General features: G+C 40.5%; 1 protein-coding gene across 9 annotated transcripts in view; it reads left to right on the top strand.

Annotated features, from left to right (window-relative positions):
* ppfia1 (PTPRF interacting protein alpha 1) overlaps positions 1–18,418 on the top strand; it is a 129,019-nt gene that overhangs the window by 98,831 nt on the left and 11,770 nt on the right. For 5 of the 9 annotated variants that reach the window (XM_078415533.1, XM_078415532.1, XM_078415530.1 and 2 more), the window contains 8 exons: positions 1,051–1,141; positions 3,563–3,644; positions 5,259–5,459; positions 6,903–6,965; positions 8,331–8,357; positions 9,039–9,214; positions 10,347–10,444; positions 12,479–12,654. In XM_078415533.1, coding sequence (XP_078271659.1) covers positions 1,051–1,141; positions 3,563–3,644; positions 5,259–5,459; positions 6,903–6,965; positions 8,331–8,357; positions 9,039–9,214; positions 10,347–10,444; positions 12,479–12,654 — 914 coding nt within the window. The remainder of the gene's footprint in view (positions 1–1,050; positions 1,142–3,562; positions 3,645–5,258; positions 5,460–6,902; positions 6,966–8,330; positions 8,358–9,038; positions 9,215–10,346; positions 10,445–12,478; positions 12,655–18,418) is intronic. The other 4 variants (XM_078415531.1, XM_078415538.1, XM_078415535.1 and 1 more) reach the window with 2 other exon arrangements.

The following is an 18,418-nucleotide window of genomic DNA, read 5'->3' on the forward strand; positions in this document are numbered from 1 at the left end:
CTGCAGATGCTGGTTTATAAGAAAAGACACACCGTGCTGGAGTAACTCAGTGGCTCAGGCAGCTTCTCTGGAGAACATAGATGGGTGACACTCGGGTCAGGACCCTTCTTCATAAGGTCATAAGTGATTGGAGCAGAATTAGGCCATTCGGCCCATCAAGTCTACTCCACGATTCAATCATGGCTGATTTATCTCTCCCTCGTAACCCTAATTTGCCTTCTCCCCATAACCCCTGACGCCCGTACTAATCAAGAATCTATCTATATCTGCCTCTTCAGAACAAAGGAAAAGTCTTGACCCGAAATATCACCTATTTATGTTCCCCAGAGATGCTGCCTGACCCACTGAGTTATTCCAGTACTTTGTCTTTTGTTATGGGATGATGGTGTTGCTCACGCTTAATGCCTTAAGAAGGTGGTGATAAATTACCGCCTTGAATCACTGCAGTTGGTCAAGTGGAGGTACTCTTTTTGTTCTGTTGGTACTGTTCTAGAATTTAGATCCAGCAACAGTGAAGGACTGGCAATACATCTCCAAATTAGGAAGGTGCATGAACTAGCAGGTGAAAATGTTCTCATCTACTATCTCCTCCAAGGCGGGAGGTCATGGAATTGAGAAGTATTATACAAGTATCCTTGGTGTGAGAGACTGCAATGGATCTTGGATGGAATAGTGATAGTGAGAGTAATTGGTCAGTTAATGGTTGGTAGATTCAGTTCTAATCAACAAACTGCCTTGTCACGGATGGTGCTGATGCTGTACTCATCCAGGATAAAACTTTTCAGCCTTTTCTAATTTTGCTGCAGCGTTGAAAACTAAAATAATTAAGTGCCTGTGGCAACTTCTAAATTTCCCTGATTCTGCTGCCTGTGAACTATGTGGAGGTTCATTTATCAGAATTTCCTAATAGCCTTGGAAACGGCTTTAAATAATTTTGCTATTTAAAGGAGTAAACTGCCATGCAAAATCCAAATCACAAGTTTCAATGAAACCAATTAGATCACCTGCTTGCATGAGGAAATTATAATGATTTAACTTTAAATTTTATAGCTGGCATAGCAGATATGGAAACCGGTCCTCAGGATACCTTGGGACTCAGTAAACTTGGCCAAGCAGAAAAAGATAGGAAATTGAAAAAGAAGTAAGTTTTTCCAGAACTTTTTCTGAAATAGTTACAAAACAGCATGGCTATTTGAACTCCATTTTACTATTTGGATTTGTAAAAAAAAATACTTGTCAAAGAACTGCATTAATATTTTGAATGTGGCAATGTTTAAAATAAATCAAATGTCTTTTGAACAATGTCAACTGAGAAGCAAGCTTGGTTTTCCCAACTTCCTTTCACCTCCCACATCCTTTTCCCCCCCCCATTCATTTTACTTTTCATTTAAGATTAGTGTTTTACATTTTTTTTTTTTTGTCATTTTTTTCCCTTCTTATGTTATTATTCACTCCATGACCTTAGTAATAAATCAGGGTAAGTTCATTTATCATTAACTTTCACGAATGCTTTTGGTTTTGCTCTGTGTCAGTGTCTAATGGTAAAGGGAACTCTTTCTGGAATGTGTAGACTGCTGGAATATATCTTGGATGCAAACATTTCCATTGGGTTCCAGTGTATAGAGGAGAGATTTTTTTAATTGTATGTGGACTAAGTGTTTAATAAGCGGCCATGGTTTCCTGACCTGGAATATTGGCCTTGCACGCAGAATCTGTCTCGACCTAATTGCCTGCCATGGTAAAAATTCTCAAGGACCAGTGGGATAAGTGGTCATTTACCCTAACTCTCCCAGACGATCATGCAGCACCATTATTGGTGATGCTCAGGGGTTGGTATCTGGACTGAGGCATGTACTTTCCAAAAGGTGCAGTTGAAGATCTATTTCAGGATCTCCATTTTCCCTTTGGAAGAGGAAAATAAGTTTTGTTGAAGGTTGGGGGGATTTATTGTCAGATCTTGAGCAGTCGTCTCTTATTGTTCTATAAATTCCCATTCCTCAATGAAAACTATTCCACCGTAGGTTGTACCCAGGGCATTGTCATGTTCGTATGTAATCTTTAACTCCAGTGACCACTAAATGGGTAATCGTGTACAGCCAATTTTATTTGTCAAAACCCTACAAGCCAGTCACAACTTGTATTTAATGAAGTAGTAAGATGTCTTAAAGTGCTGGGCATAAAACTTTTAATAAAATGGATGAGTAGTTGACCTATTTTTTGGTGGCAAAAGGTTGAGGGCGTTTTTAAATTTGTAACAGCCCTTGAGGTGAATGTTGAAAGCAGTGTAGCGGTATATACAGCATGGGACCAGTTATTCTGCCTGTTAATTCCGTGTTAGTGTTAATGATTCACAGAATGCTGCTCCCATACTTCACTGAATCACATCATAAAATACTTGGATCAACTTCCCCTTAATCACATTCCTTTAGGCCATTCAAGTCAACTACCCGTGGTCGTGAGTTCCACCTTCTAACTGCATTGAGTAGAGAAGTATCGTAGCTGAAATTTCAAACAATTTCCATCTGGTTGCTAAGGCTGCTGTTCACTAGTTAAAGGCATTTCTACTTCATCCTTAATTAAGTAGAAACTTACATGTCTTCATTTTAATTTGATAGGTCTATTCACACTATCTCTCACCCAAAGTTTCTACCTAATATACATATCAGTATCCCGGTGCTTTTGTACAAGTATGCTTGCATTCATTCCACAGTTCTTTGCTCTGTAGTTTTTGTCCTGTCCGATATAGTATATATAAAATATCCACAACAGTCTATCCCAGCCAATGTCTGCTGTTTCTCTGAAAAGTTTTCTGTTCTTTGCCACCTCAACTCTTTACCTTGGAATATCATCTTAAATGCTACTATATTGGAATCTCCCATTTTGTAACTTTGTTCATCAGTACAGAATACTTTCCTCGTGAAATGCTGCTTTTGCAGCATTTAACATAAGGCAATGATGCTATCAGACTGTTCGGTAAGCACATCTTTTTCATAATAGTCGTTAGAAAAGAAGACTTGACACCCTTATCTTTTGGACATTTTGATGGAATCTTAATTGTCCTCTGCAATGATGCAGCCAACTGCTGGGCTCATGATAAACAGGCAATAAACACCAACAATGCCATGTCCCGTGAATAAATAAAACAAAATCCGAGTGTTAGCAGTTAGGTGTGTAAAGCTATATTAATAAATCAACCTCAATAACTGGAACTCCTTGGGAATGGAAGTACTGTTTGAAGTACACGGTGTGTGAATATTCTTCTGCGTGAAGCTTCACTGTGTAACCAACACCTCTTTTGAATGAATTTCTGACTTGCCTAACAGTGCTTTGCTTTATTAATACAAAACAATGTTCGTACTTTCCTATAAGTATTTCATGTTGCGAGTTTGTTAATCTAACCCAGTCTGCATGTTTTAAGTGCTATTTTAAAACTTACAGTGCAGTCAAATGTCATAACCCTGCAAGAATGCTTATTTTGCCGGGAGTATAAACGGGGTAACACCAGCCGTCTTGAAGTGATTGGAAATGAATCTGTTTTGTTAACACAATATTTGTGCAATAGGACTGAATTATTGGAAGAAGCACGAAGGCAAGGGTTACCATTTGCACTATGGGATGGCCCCACAGTGGTTGTGTGGTTGGAGGTAAGATAGCAGATCTTAAAAACAAAAGCAATTCAGCTTTAGTTGGCCGTTAAATTAAAAGAATGTTTCGTGTGTTCACAAATAGTTAGCCAAACAATGGTCTTTGGGTAGACGCAAAAAGCTGGAGTAACTCAGCGGGGACAGGCAGCATCTCTGGAGAGAAGGAATGGGTGACTTTTCAGACTGAAAGTCACGGGGAAAGGGAAACTAGAGATATAGACTATGATGTAGAGAGATATAGAACAACGAATGAAAGATCTCAAAAAAAGTACGGCACGGTAGCGCAGCGGTAGAGTTGCTGCTTTACAGCGAATGCAGCGCCGGAGACTCAGGTTCGATCCTGACTACGGGTGCTGCACTGTAAGGAGTTTGTACGTTCTCCCCGTGACCTGCGTGGGTTTTCTCCGAGATCTTCGGTTTCCTCCCACACTCCAAAGACGTACAGGTATGTAGGTTAATTGGCTGGGTAAATGTAAAAATTGTCCCTAGTGGGTGTAGGATAGTGTTAATGTACGGGGATCACTGGGCGGCACGGACTTGGTGGGCCGAAAAGGCCTGTTTCCGGCTGTATATATATGATGATGATGATGATGAACAATGATAAAGGAAACAGGTCTTTGTCTTTAGGTGTTGGGTCTAATTCCACCAAATTGTTCAGGGCTAACTCAAACCTCATTCTCCAGCCATGTGCCCCAAGCTTAATTCTTACAGCATTTTAATTTGCATTAATTGCTTATGGTACCGAGCGAGAACAATTGCAGGGTATAGGGAAAGAAGAAGCTAGTGAAGGGTGCTAATGAAATTGCTCCCCAGGATCTGGCGTGAACCCACTGTGTTAAATGTGGACTCCCATGTCATTATGTGGGTGTGACTGAGTGAGCCAAAGCAATCATAGAAATATTTCCACTGTCGATTCAGACAATGCATTCCAAATCTTAAACTAACCGGTTTACCGAGTGTAAAAGAAAATATTTCAAACTTTGCTAATTACTCTTCTATGATTTGGCGCACAAATTTACATTGCATCGACAGAATGTTGCAAATTCTGCAAATTAAAATGCCTGAACTACTCTGGTCAGGCAGCAGGTGTTGAGAGGATCAGTAACATTGACATGAAATGCCAATTGTGTTCCTCCCTTTGCTGCTGCCTAACCTACTGATCTTTTTCTGAATTCTCTGTAAATATTTTATTTGTCTAATTAAAATGCAGAATCATGATGAGAGGAGTAGAGGGATGATCAAAGAGAATCTGGACACAAATGGCAAACATTTTGTAGATCTTGATTGCAGGGACGTGTAGAAATAACTGACATGGTCCTGATTTAAATTTGTCTTCATATTCGACTCATTGTTAAGAATGATCAGCCATGATCACATTGAATGGTGATGCTGGCTCAAAGGGCCGAATGGCCTACTCCTGCACCTGTTGTCTATGACAGAGAATAATGTTAGTTGAGAGTTCAGAACTGATGTTCTCCAATCCAGAGGATTTCTCACCTGAGTGTTAGGAAAACTTGGGTTCCAGATGTTTTAGCTCAAGTTGTGTTTGGTCAATTTGTGAATGTTTGCATTTTCTGTGCACTGATTACTGTTTCACTGTTTTTGTTATTGCAGCTTTGGGTTGGCATGCCCGCCTGGTACGTGGCAGCATGTAGAGCCAATGTTAAAAGTGGTGCTATCATGTCGGCCTTATCAGACACAGAGATCCAGCGAGAGATTGGCATTAGTAATCCTCTTCACAGGTTAAAATTGCGTCTAGCCATCCAGGAGATGGTCTCACTCACCAGTCCTTCAGCACCTCCAACTTCACGAACGGTAGGAGCCAATTTCATTCCTCCCATCGAAAATATGTAATTAGATTTTTATTTGGAAATTTAAACACTTCATTAATAATTAAATTAATGAAAAAATCATTAATAATTGCAGATGTGTACTTATATATTGTTTTAGAATGTGTTTATTTTAAAGTTTTCTTATTGTGAGTGCTAATCCTGTACCTAGGTGCATGTGACAATAAAATATAATTGAATCTATAAAGTAAAGTCATAGTATGGAAACGGGCCCTTTGGCCCATCTATCCCTTGCTGACAAAGTTGCCCACCCAAACCAAGTCCTATTTCCCTGTGCCTGGCCCGTATCTCTCTAAACCTTTCCTATCCACATGTCTGTCCGAGTGTCTTCTAAATGATATAGTTGTTTCCACCTCTACACCTTCCTCTGGCTGCTCATTCCATGTGCACATCCTACTCCCTCGGGTCCCTTTTGACTCTTTTCCCACTCACCTTAAACCTGTGCAGTTTAGTTCTAGACTCCCCTAGCCTAGGGAAAAAATGACTAACCAGTCATGCCAGTCGGTTGCCTATGCCAGTCATGATTTTATAAGTTACTATAATGTCGTCCCACATCATCCTATGCTGCAGGATAAAAAGTCCCATTCAGCTAGTAAGTCTATTCAGCTCTCTTTATAACTCAAACTCTCCAGACTCATTAATAGACAATAGGTGCAGGAGTACTCCATTCGGCCCTTCGAGCCAGCACCACCATTCAATGTGATCATGGCTGATCATTCTCAATCAGTACCCCGTTCCTGCCTTCTCCCCATACCCCCTGACTCCGCTATCCTTAAGAGCTCTATCTAGCTCTCTCTTGAATGCATTCAGAGAATTGGCCTCCACTGCCACAGATTACAAAGATTAACATTTTTGTAAAGGTTTTTGAACCCTTTTCAGCTTAATTCCAGTAACAAGGCAACCAGAACTGCACCCAGTACTCTAAATATGACCATACCAACATGTTGTACAGCTACAACATAACATCCCAACTCCTGTTTTCAATACCCTAATCAAGCGAACCAAATAATGCCTTCAACACATTTGCAGAAAGTTAATGGAATGCTTCATTAAAATCATGTTCAGCCCAAAATGTCACCTATCCATGTTCTCCAGAGATGCTGCCTGACCGGCTAAGTTACTCCAGCACTCTGCCTTTTTTCCCTCTGTAAAATCTTGTTTGGCATGATTAAGATTACCTTTTCCCTTCATCCATATTAATTCAGACTGTCATCCTTCAACTGCAAAGCTAAATGTTAGCAGGCATGTAAATAACATTGTCAATATTCTGCTGTAATTGTAACAAACTGTGGGTTAAGCATGAGCTAACCTCTTTAAACATACCTACTGCTTAATAATATGGCACCTCTCTTTCTCACTGCTTTCCTGTCATTGGACTTGATTGGGTCTCTATGGGTTATGTCATTAGTCCTCTGGAAATGTCTGGTTAACACATGAAGAAATGGAAACTCTTGCTGCCACCCCACAGACGGTTAGTCCCATGTGTTTTGTAGCTTCTCTCTCTCTATGATTTCTTCCTCCTGTATCTTGTGTGGTTTTTTTCAACCTTCTACATGTTTTTAGTTGTAATTACTTCGGGATTTTGTAATGTCAGATGAAATTTGAGCTGGATGGTTACACACCCAAAAAAATCTTTTTTCAATAACCCAGGTGCATAATATCCACGAGTCTGGATTCTGTCTGAGTCTTGCCTGGGGGATATTTCTGTGCCAATGTAACAGCTCTCGATATTAATGCTGAATATAATAATGCATCCTTTCTATCGAGCATACAACAGAAATTGTGGAGGACGTTACATGAACCTTGAGGCATAGCCTCAGTCTATTCAGATTTGCATTTTATTCTGCGCTGGAGGTACCTTAACAATATGGCTATTTCCAGAGCAAATTTCACGAAACTGTAGAGTTGTTAAGCTGCGTCCTTTTGGCAGTCAGATACTAAAGCAACCTTTTTAAATACAGAACCAGTTTGGAGAGCATCCCTGTTGTTAAGTAACAAATATGCATTTGAATGCAATTGAACTTATTCTTAAGGGGTTGGACAGGCTAGATGCAGGAAGATTGTTCCCGATGTTGGGGAAGTCCAGAACAAGGGGTCATAGTTTAAGGATAAGGGGGAAGTCTTTTAGGACCGAGATGAGAACGTTTTTTTTCACACAGAGAGTGGTGAATCTGTGGAATTCTCTGCCACAGAGGGTAGTTGAGGCCAGTTCATTGGCTATATTTAAGAGGGAGTTAGATGTGGCCCTTGTGGCTAAAGGGGTCAGGGGATATGGAGAGAAGGCAGATACAGGATACTGAGTTGGATGATCACCCATGATCATATTGAATGGTGGTGCAGGCTCGAAGGGCCGAATGGCCTACTCCTGCACCTATTTTCTATGTTTCTATGCCATGTAGAGCATTTTACAAATTTCTGAAAAAGATTACGGTTTTGCTATGCCATGTAAAACATGAGGATGAAGTTGCTCCAGCACTTTGTGTTTTGCTAATATAATAAGTATTGACATCCATTGTGTTTGTTCATAACGTAAAATAAATGTCTGTGCGCACATTGGAAGCAACTCAAAGGGATCTTACATTTGTCAAAATTAAAAATATGCTTTATAGAAAGGTTGCCAAATGCAAATCTATCTAGTATATATATATTCCTTATCTTCTAATAATCTGCTTGATTATTTAACATAGATATTACTTTAAAATGTAAGTAATCTGTGCATGGAGTTTACATTTTGCTGGTTTGTGTCACTGATTATGAGAGCTTACTAAACCAATATATCATTATTAACTTTATGATACATGTTTTCTTCTTGCTTTTCTAACTGCTTTAACATCAGGATGATGAAGAGGGCAGCTGGGCCCAGGTGGGCTTTTTTAACAATATATAATCTTTCTCTTTGCTTACTAAAATTCCACATCCCCTTTTATTTATTTCAGTTTTGAAATGTTTCTCAAAACTTGGGCATTTGCAGTAAAATTTTGCAGAGAATTTACTGCACTGCAGTAAATCAATGTTATTTTAAGGCAGGGTTTATGTTAAGGTCAGTGTGGCAATTCTGTTAATCGTTTGGTTGTGTTCCATACCCCTGTTTCATGATGTTATTTCATGGTGTAAAGACTAAAAAGCTGTTTTGCTCACTGCTAATTGATCAGACTTGTTATAATCGCTTATTTATTTATTCATGGAATGTGGACTTTGCTGTTCCCTTATTACTCCTGAAGCAAGGAATTAGCCAAGTTAACAGATGTGTTATGTCTAAACTAGATTGGTGAAGGATAGCAGATCTCTTCAGAAGGGCAGTGGTGGTCTTGAATGTTTTTATTAGTTAGGACATTCCCAGAGAGTCATTATTATTGTTAATTTTTAGATATACAATTACTGGAGTTATAAAATCCCCAGCGGCCAAGGTGGGATGTGAACACTCATTCCTGGCTAGAAATAGCTATGCTTCTGCGCTGCCTAAAAATTAAAGCAAAAATATGTATTTTGATACTTATGGTGGACCCAGTGATAATATTGTGCATTTTTCTTTTGGGGAGTTAAGACTTTAGCATATGGGGACATGAATCATGAGTGGATCGGCAACGAGTGGCTTCCCAGTTTAGGGCTTCCTCAGTACCGCAGCTACTTTATGGAATGTCTTGTTGATGCCCGAATGCTGGACCACTTGACAAAAAGAGATCTCCGGGGTCAGCTGAAAATGGTCGATAGTTTTCACAGGTACATTTCTTGTTGGTGTTAGATTAATTCAGAAAAAAACATAATTTTGCTAAAATGTTGATTGAACTAAACAGAGAATTTGCCTTTTGAACATTTAATCCTGAGAGTATTGCCATTAATTTAGATCTTGCTGCAGCACATAATTACATCAGCTTGCAGTAATAATATTTTGTGCAAAATGGGATGCTGGTGGGATTTATATTACGTCATTTTTTTAAAACTTGGAAATCAACCACGTGGAAATCTTCAATTATTCAGTACTTGGTATTTTTGTGCATTAGCTTTAATGAGCCCACAGACAATAGAAAGCGGCTTAGAAAAAATATCTCAATTATTTTAAACCTTTAAGAAACCCTTTGATTGGGCCAAGATTGGGAAAAGTGCTTCTTTTGTGCCTCTTATATCCTCGAATTAATATGACATTTAATGACAAATTCTGTACATTACTCCTTTTAGCAATTGTTCATGTTATATTTTGTATTTATTCTTGGAGTGTGGATGTCTTTAGTTCATTTCTCTTAATTAATTTCTCTTTCCCAATTGCCCTTGATTTGAGTGCCATGCTAGATCATTCTTCAGGTCAACCAACATTGCTGTTGACTTGAAATGACACAGACCAAATAGTTCATTATAACAGATTACCTTTAATGATAAGACCCAATGTTTTTATTTTACCAATCCTCGAGTCTGCAGTCACTATTAAACTCGATGTTTGATTTATTTTATTGAACTTAATCGTCTTTATGAAATGCTAGACTTTGACCTTGTTCTTCCCAATTAATAGCTACGTCCTCTGGACTAATTCAGTAATGTAACACAATGGTACCATGTCTCCATTTACTTGTTGATTCCTGGAGATTAACATGATTAATTAGGTCAGTTATCTGCTTGGTTCTATTTAACTACTTAAACTGTATGAGAGGTTGCAATGAAGCTGAAGTTTGATTGGATGTGTACAAAATCAAAATATTTAAATATAAAAAGGCTAAAAGAAAGGAAAACCTTAACTAGAAGGATGAATATTTATGTATGTGCACTAATTTCCCTCCATGGTAAATGTTTAACAGTTGGTAAACGTGTAAGCTCTGGAGAACTTCGTCTTTACGCAAATGAATATTTTGCCTTTAAACAGAAAAAGTCTACATTGTGGAATAATGGCTTTAAAAAGACTGAATTACGATCGCATCGAGCTGGAAAAAAGACGCGAAGAAGGTCAAAATGAAATTAAAGGTATGGTTATATTTTAAAACTTGAACTATTCTAAACGGAATCAAGGGATATGGGGAGAAAGCAGGAACAGGGTACTGATTTTGGATCAGCCACGATCATATTGAATGGTGGTGCTGGCTCGAAGGGTCGAATAGCCTACCCCTGTGCCTATTTTCTATGTCCCTTATCTATGGTCTCAATAAGTGGATGGGCAATGGCCCAGCGTATTAGATTCCATTTTTTTCTGATACAACACTCCTGTCTTTATGCTTTCAGAGGTTTTGATCCAGGATTTTGATCAATAACAAAGCAATACTCATTGACTCACTCTCAAATGGATCATGCGATCCTATTGAAGGAAAGGCAGCAAGAAGACGATTTAACATTCAAAAAATAAATGTATAAAAGGAGAATACAGAAAGATTGAATACAGTAGCGCTCACATCCATCCCTACATCTGCCCCCCACCCCACCAAGTTCTTCCACTTCCCCCACACCAAATTCTTCCGCCTCTATTGCTGTTTGTTCGAATTTTCCCTGTTAAACATTGAGAAGACCAAATAAATATTCTGGCCAGAACACTGATTCCATCTCCATCCCACACCAGGTTTCAGCCAGATCATTTAACTTGAGCATCATTTAACCCTAAGTTTCCAATCCAAATCCTTTTCAGACCATCTGATGCTACCATGATTATTCCACGTATTTACCATTTGCAAACGATCATTCTATTTCTTCTCCTGGCCACCATCTCTTCATAAAAACAGAATATGCTGGAAAAACGCAGCAGGTCAGGCAGCATCAGAGGGTGGAGAAGTAATTAACCATTAAGGTCAAAGACCGTTGCTTAGAGCTGAGAACGAGTGAGAGCAAGTCTCTTTTATCACTCTGCACTCACCAATCATGTTTTTCCCTTATTGACCCCATGTTGGCACACCTTCATTTAAAAAGATCTTAACGTTAATTGTGCCAATAACCCTTTCCTGCCTTCTGTCTAAACAACCTCCTTAGTTGATAATGGTCTTTTGATAATAGTACACTTTCCTGCTACTGCTGTTTTTCAAATACCTTGGGTTTCCGTGCTGGAACCTCCGATGGCAAGTTGTATTTGAATCACCTCAATGCAAATAATCAAGGAACATTATATATCTTTTTAATGAAGTAACTAAATATCAGAGTCAAAAGGAGGGTCGCAAATAAAGCTATTGGGTATTTGACAATAAGTGGTGTCCCACAGAGGAAATTCCAGATCTCATGGGCTTGAAAGCCAAAGTCTAAGATCGAGTTATCAATATTAGAACTGTTGAATGATTGAGGCCAGAATGGGAGCCGTGGAGATTGGACCTCTTGGAGGATTTTAGGGTTGGGGAAAGTTAAATTGAAGGACGATAGGCAAGGCCATGGAAGCATTTAGAATGAGATGAGAGTTTCTAATAGGATGTATTGTAAAACCTCAAGTAGGGGTTCCCCACCTTTTTCATCCCGTTTACCCCTGGCAACTTTTCAAAAGTAAATTTACCCCCACCCTGTTTTGTTCAGTAATTTGAGTTTACACTTCTACCATAATAAAGCAACCGACAAAGGGGAAATTTAAAAATACTGTTTTTAACATTATTGTTTTAACTTTAACAATAATAGTGGGTGAAATTTACCCCTGGGGTAAATTAACATGGTAAATTAACATGGTAAATTTACCCCAGGTTGGGAACCCTTGACCTAGAGCCTTCATAGTTCAGTGAAGACTTGATCCTCTAATTTAGAACATGAATTGCATTGTTTGTTTATGTTTTTTTGTCTGTGAAGTTTGTTGGCGAGTTTTCTGCATGGGACTGCCGAACCAGAGTGCATGCACTTGTCTATGAATTTTTTCATTAATTTATTGCCGGTATATTATGAGTGTCTTTTAAATTTTTTTATAACAATGACTTGAACACATCCACCGATTTGATCCTTATAGTAAACCTGGGGGCAAATTTGGGCATCTGTAATCTGACAAATGTATTATTGTTTAAGTGGTCACTTTCCCTCTTATCCCGTTTGCTCTGACTTTTACAGATGTCATGGTGTGGACTAATGAGCGAGTGATACGCTGGGTGCAGTCGGTTGGACTTAAGGAATACGCAAATAATCTTTTAGAAATTGGGGTTCACGGTGGACTCATCGCACTAGATGAACTTTTTGATTACAACTCACTGGCTCTCTTGTTACAAATACCAACACAGAATACACAGGTAAATAAAGAGTTTATCTTCATCGTTGTGGAGGATTCCAATAAAGAGTGTTTTCTAAACTATTTCCTTTTATAGAAGCTGTGAAATGATGTAGTAAATAGTGTAAATAGACAGCAGGTTGGGCAGCATCCATGAAGAGGGAAATGGAGGTCTGTCCTGAACCATTATTCTCACCAGGGTGCTGCCAGACTTGCTCAGTGTTTTCTATTTTCATTCTAGATTTCCATCAAATGCAGGATGCCTGATCACCACCTTCCAGGCCCATCGCGCATGGCACTTATTTCTTGATCTCCAATCTAATGTGGTATTGGATTATTATTATTGTCACGTGTACCAAGACAGTAAAAAGCTTTTGTTTGCATGCTAACCAATTGAATCTGATAATATACATGAGTGAATCAAGCCGTACACAAGTTCAACAGATAGCACGAGGAGGAAAATACCAGAGTGCAGTATATTTAGCAGCATTGTTGCATGACAGTCACAGAGAAAGAGTCCATTGTCCACAATGAGTCCAGACTCTTGCATGAATGTTAGACCACCCCTACTATCTCTTGCCTTCTGTACCCGCGTGGGATACCCCGTTTTTTTCTGTCTCTTTAATGGTATTTCACTCCCAACATGCCATAGCCTCCACCCCCACCCCGAATTCTACAGAGTACTTTTCTTCTGCATGCACTTTGACACATTGGCCTGCATCCTCTGGGTTCATATACAGAATGCCATTTTAGTCCTTAAAGGCCTTAGTCTTTCTCTGGTTACACTCTTGTTCCTTATACACTTACAACATTCTTTAGGGTTTTCCTTAGGGTTTTCCTTAATCCTGTCTGCAAGTGATATTTCATGCCTCCTACTTATTCTCCTAACTTTTTTTGAGGTATACCTACACTTTCAATATTCCTGAATGGCTTCCCCTGTTTTTAATTCTCTTAGTCATAGATTGATAGTGTGGAAACAAGCCCTTTGGCCCAACTTGCCCAACATGTCCCAGCTACACTAGTCCCACCTGCTCCCATTCGACCCATATCCCTCCAAACCTGTCTTATCCATGTACCTGTCTAACTGTGCCTTAAATGTTGGGATAGTCTCTGCCTCAACTACCTCCTCTGGCAGCTTGTTCCATATACCCACCAACCTTTCGGTTAAAAAAAAAAGTCACCCCTCAGATTCCTATGAAATCTTTTCCTCTTCACATTAAAACTATGTCCTCTGTTCCTTGATTCACCTACTCTGGACAAGAGATTCTGTGCATCTACCCAATCTATTCCTCTCATGATTTTATACACCTCTATAAAATCACCCCTCATCCTCCTGTGCTTCAACCTCTCCCTCCAGTTAAGACCATCTAGCCCCTGGCAACAGCCTTGTAAATCTTCTTCTCTGTACCCTTTCCAGCTTGACAACATCTTTCCTATAACATGGTGCCCAGAGCTGAACAATATACTCTCAATGCAGACTCACCAATGTCTTATACAACTGCAACATGACCTCCCAACGTCTCTACTCAATACTCTGACTGATGATTGTTGCTATGTCTCAAAGCATTAATTATAAATTTAGAAGCGTGGGGGCGGTGGTGATGAATGTATGGGAATGCTATCAGAACAGTCAGTGCCCAGGGGAAAGAAAGACAGCTTGTCGTTCTGAATGTGAACTCTTTAATAGCTCAGTGTGACAATGTGACAAGTTGACTTCCAGTCTTTTTAGACCTTTTTTTCCCCCCATTGTTTTTATACAGTAACTCTGCAGTCGGGTCTCATTCAAGTGATCTGAATTTCTCCCCAGTTTTTGTCATTTTCTCTCCAAATTTTAAAGTTATTTTCCCTGAATAGGTTTCTTGCCTGTTCATTGTTTGGTTTTCAAATTCATTTGTCTCATTGTATATAATTTTAATAATTCCATGCTCTTCGTTGAAACAGTTATTAGGTCCTTCAGCCCTTTAATATATTTTATCTGATCAGACTAGCCCCTCTTCCTATTTTCACCACCCTCAACTATTTTTTTTAAATTTATTGAAGCAGTTCAGTTTTCAACTTTCACTTCACCGGAAAAAACCTGCGTAGATATTAACAGACCATTAGCATTGTCTTTTAATGCACTCTCCTGCCTTACAAAAACCTGTACCTGAAGGAATCAATCATGACACTGATATGGATGGTACAGTGGGAGCATATCACTCCCCTCCTTCATCCCCATATTGGAAGTTGCCTCTTTCAGCTGCTTAGTCACCAATCTCTCAAAAATGTTAGTAACTCCAACTGTTTCCTCTCTGTTAAACCTGCTTAAAACTTGCCTCTGATCCATCCCATTTTGCACCTTTCATATTTCCCCTCGATAAATATTTTTGTCAGTCGACAAATCCTACAAAGGACCTTGAAACATCATCTTGCCGCAAGTTGTCAGGAGTGTCTCTCTTGCCATTTCTCGCAGGATATCATACCCCTTTCTCAATACGGTTTAAAAAATTTAGAGCAGGAAATTAAGTACGTGAATAGTCGCAGTTTGGGAAACATGATGTACAGAGTCTGAGCCAGTCTCCATTGCAGGTTTATAGTTCCAATATTGTCAGTTTGATCCTTTGCTTTTATATTTAATATTGGTTCAGGCAGTAGCAATTGATTTTCATGAAGACTACACGTAAAACCTTGAACTGTTGAGACGCTGCTGATGTTTAGTCTAGACAGATCTGCTGGATTATTTATATGTTTTCCACAAAAGTGAATTTTTGACATCAGGAAATGGGAAGCCTTCATTTTCTTCACGTCTAAAAGCTTTTATTGAAAATGTCAAACAGTGCACTGTGAAATTAGCCCTGGAGATGCTTTGCAGGAAGAGAGCACCATCTGTTGGCAAGAGGGGGTGTTGCAGGATAATTCATAAATTCTTAAATAGACGGAGCAGAATTAGGCCATTTGGCGTATCGTCTACTCCGCCATTCAAGCATGGCTGATCTATCTATCCCTCCCAAACCCATTCTCCCCATAACCCGACATCCGTACTAATCAAGACTCTATTCACCTCTGCCTTAAAATTATCCATTGACTTGGTCTCCACAGCCTTCTGTGGCAATGAATTCCTATGAAGTCCTAGACTCTCCCACTGGGGAAAACATCCTCCACATCCACTCTATCCAGGCCTCAGAAAAAGTTGAGAAAAAATGTTGTAACCAAGCGTGCCCATTATCACCTGTTCTCAATAACAGTGAGTTATGAGTATCCCAGCTAATCAGGGGTAATCAATTATGCTGTTTGTTCACTTCTTGGGATTTTGTCTGTAAATCATCTAATAAATTATTGAATGTCAACTCTGCAACTAAGATCTGGGGAAACTGACAGGGACTAAATGCCTGGAAGTTCTTGCAGCACCTAATCAATTTTATCATGTTGCTTTTCCAATTTTGTCGATCAATTTACTTCAATTTCCTGTGCCTGTAATTAGACTACGTCAGAGCACGATTTAAATGTAAAGAAATATCCTTGAGCTTTGCTCTGGCTTTCCATATGTTTTTATCTCTGGTACGTGTAAGAGCCTAACGTTGCTTACAGCAAATAAAACTGATTTAGAAAACCTTTCCTGAAGTTGTTTGATAAAGGCTCGTCCAGATTGATTGTCCGTGATGGCGTAACTGCATTTCAAACATCTCCCCGGCTCTCCAATGATTTGGAAATTGGAGTTGTTTACTGGCCTGAGTTGAGTAAAACTCAATCCTGTATCCTCATGATTTTGGTGCCAGACTGAGTTTTTCTTTTTTTTTAAAGATTTTATTCCTGTTAATATACAAATTCATGTTTAAATCAGATGTTAAGCAGCTGTATTATAACCTTTTCAATGAATTAGGTGAGTTTAAAGTGCTGAAAACAAAATGCAGTGAGTTTAAAGACTGCATGAGAAATGGTGAGTTTAAAGACAGTGTGGGAACATTGTGGAGAGGTTCAGGGTACCTCAGGGTGGAGAGGTTCAGGATACCTCAGGGTGGAGGGGTTCAGGGTACCTCAGGGTGGAGAGGGTCAGGGTACCTCAGGGTGGAGAGGGTCAGGGTACCTCAGGGTGGAGAGGTTCAAGGTACCTCAGGGTGGAGAGGTTCAGGGTACCTCAGGGTGGAGAGGTTCAGGGCACCTAAGGGCGGAGAGGTTCAGGGCACCTCAGGGTGGAGAGATTTAGGGTACCTCAGGGTGGAGAGGTTCAGGGTACCTCAGGGTGGAGAGGTTTAGGGTATCTCAGGGTGGAGAGGGTCAGGGTACCTCAGGGTGGAGAGGGTCAGGGTACCTCAGGGTGGAGAGGGTCAGGGTACCTCAGGGTGGAGAGGTTCAGGGTACCTCAGGGTGGAGAGGTTCAGGGTACCTCAGGGCGGAGAGGTTCAGGGTACCTCAGGGTGGAGAGGTTCAGGGCACCTCAGGGCGGAGAGGTTCAGGGCACCTCAGGGTGGAGAGGTTCAGGGCACCTCAGGGTGGAGAGATTTAGGGTACCTCAGGGTGGAGAGGTTCAGGGCACCTCAGGGCGGAGAGGTTCAGGGCACCTCAGGGTGGAGAGATTTAGGGTACCTCAGGGTGGAGAGGTTCAGGGTACCTCAGGGTGGAGAGGTTTAGGGTACCTCAGGGTGGAGAGGTTCAGGGTACCTCAGGGTGGAGAGGTACCCTGAACCAACATCTCAAAACAGGGGAAGAGAAACTGATGAATGCAGCGGCAGACAAGTGGGCACGCAGAAAGGAGCGCAGCAACTTCAACAGACCAGAGACCGCACACAAACGTGACCTTTGTGACAGAGACTGTCACTCCCGCATTGGTCTCTTCAGCCACAAGCGACGCTGCTCTAGCCCAGGTGTGGAGCAAGCAGACAACTAGGATGCATCACCCGTGGTCAGCCATGACCGAGGGGGCCTAAGAAGAAGAAGGGAACAGGGTCCCAGTGTGTTTATAGGGAACATAGGAACAGGGAGGTAGAGACAAAATGCTGGAGTAACTCAGCGGGTCAGGCAGCTTCTCAGGAGAGAAGGAATGGGTGATGTTTCGGGTCCAGACCCTTCTTCAGACTTTGTGTCTACCTTTGATTTAAACCAGCATCTGCAAGATTTTTTTTCCTCGATAGGAAAAGGGAGACCCAGTATGATTGAAACAAGCACGGGAAATATCCTTGAGCTTGGAACAGAAAGTGAGTCCGGGTACAGTGTCCTGGTGTGTTCACAGAGACTGCTGTGAACTTGGTTCTCTGTGCGCTTATTGGGAGACCAAGGAATAGGGACCCAGTGCATTCATAGGGACTGCTGTGTACGGGGGCGGACTGTTTAAACAAAGCACAGGGAACGGGGCGCCAATGTTTTTAAAGGGAGCACAAGGTTCTTGGTTCCCTGTGAGTTTAAAGGGAGGACAGGGAACAGGGGCCCAGTGTGTTTAAAGGAAGCACAGAGTTCCCCGTGAGTTTAAAGGGAAGTCAGGGAACAGGGACCCAATTGAGCCAAATACTAACCAAACTGAGTTTCTGAATAATTGACCAGCAGATTATTGTAATTGTACTGCAATTAAATTTATGTGATGGAAATATGTACGTGCAAACGTAAAGAGCAGGTGTTGACTATTTGGCGCCTCAAACATGGTTAATAATTTAATGCTGTTAACAAGCCGATTGTAATCTCAACTCTGCACACCCACCTCTCCCTGGCAACCTTTCACCCACTAAGTGCACCTATTAAAATCTACGTAACTCTGCCTTGAAAATGTTCAAAGGCCCTCTCTTCCTGAAAGGGTAGATGAAGCCATACCAAAGATT

Source organism: Rhinoraja longicauda, chromosome 18 (genome assembly GCF_053455715.1).
Source record: "Rhinoraja longicauda isolate Sanriku21f chromosome 18, sRhiLon1.1, whole genome shotgun sequence".
Classification (NCBI taxonomy): Eukaryota; Metazoa; Chordata; class Chondrichthyes; order Rajiformes; family Arhynchobatidae; genus Rhinoraja; species Rhinoraja longicauda.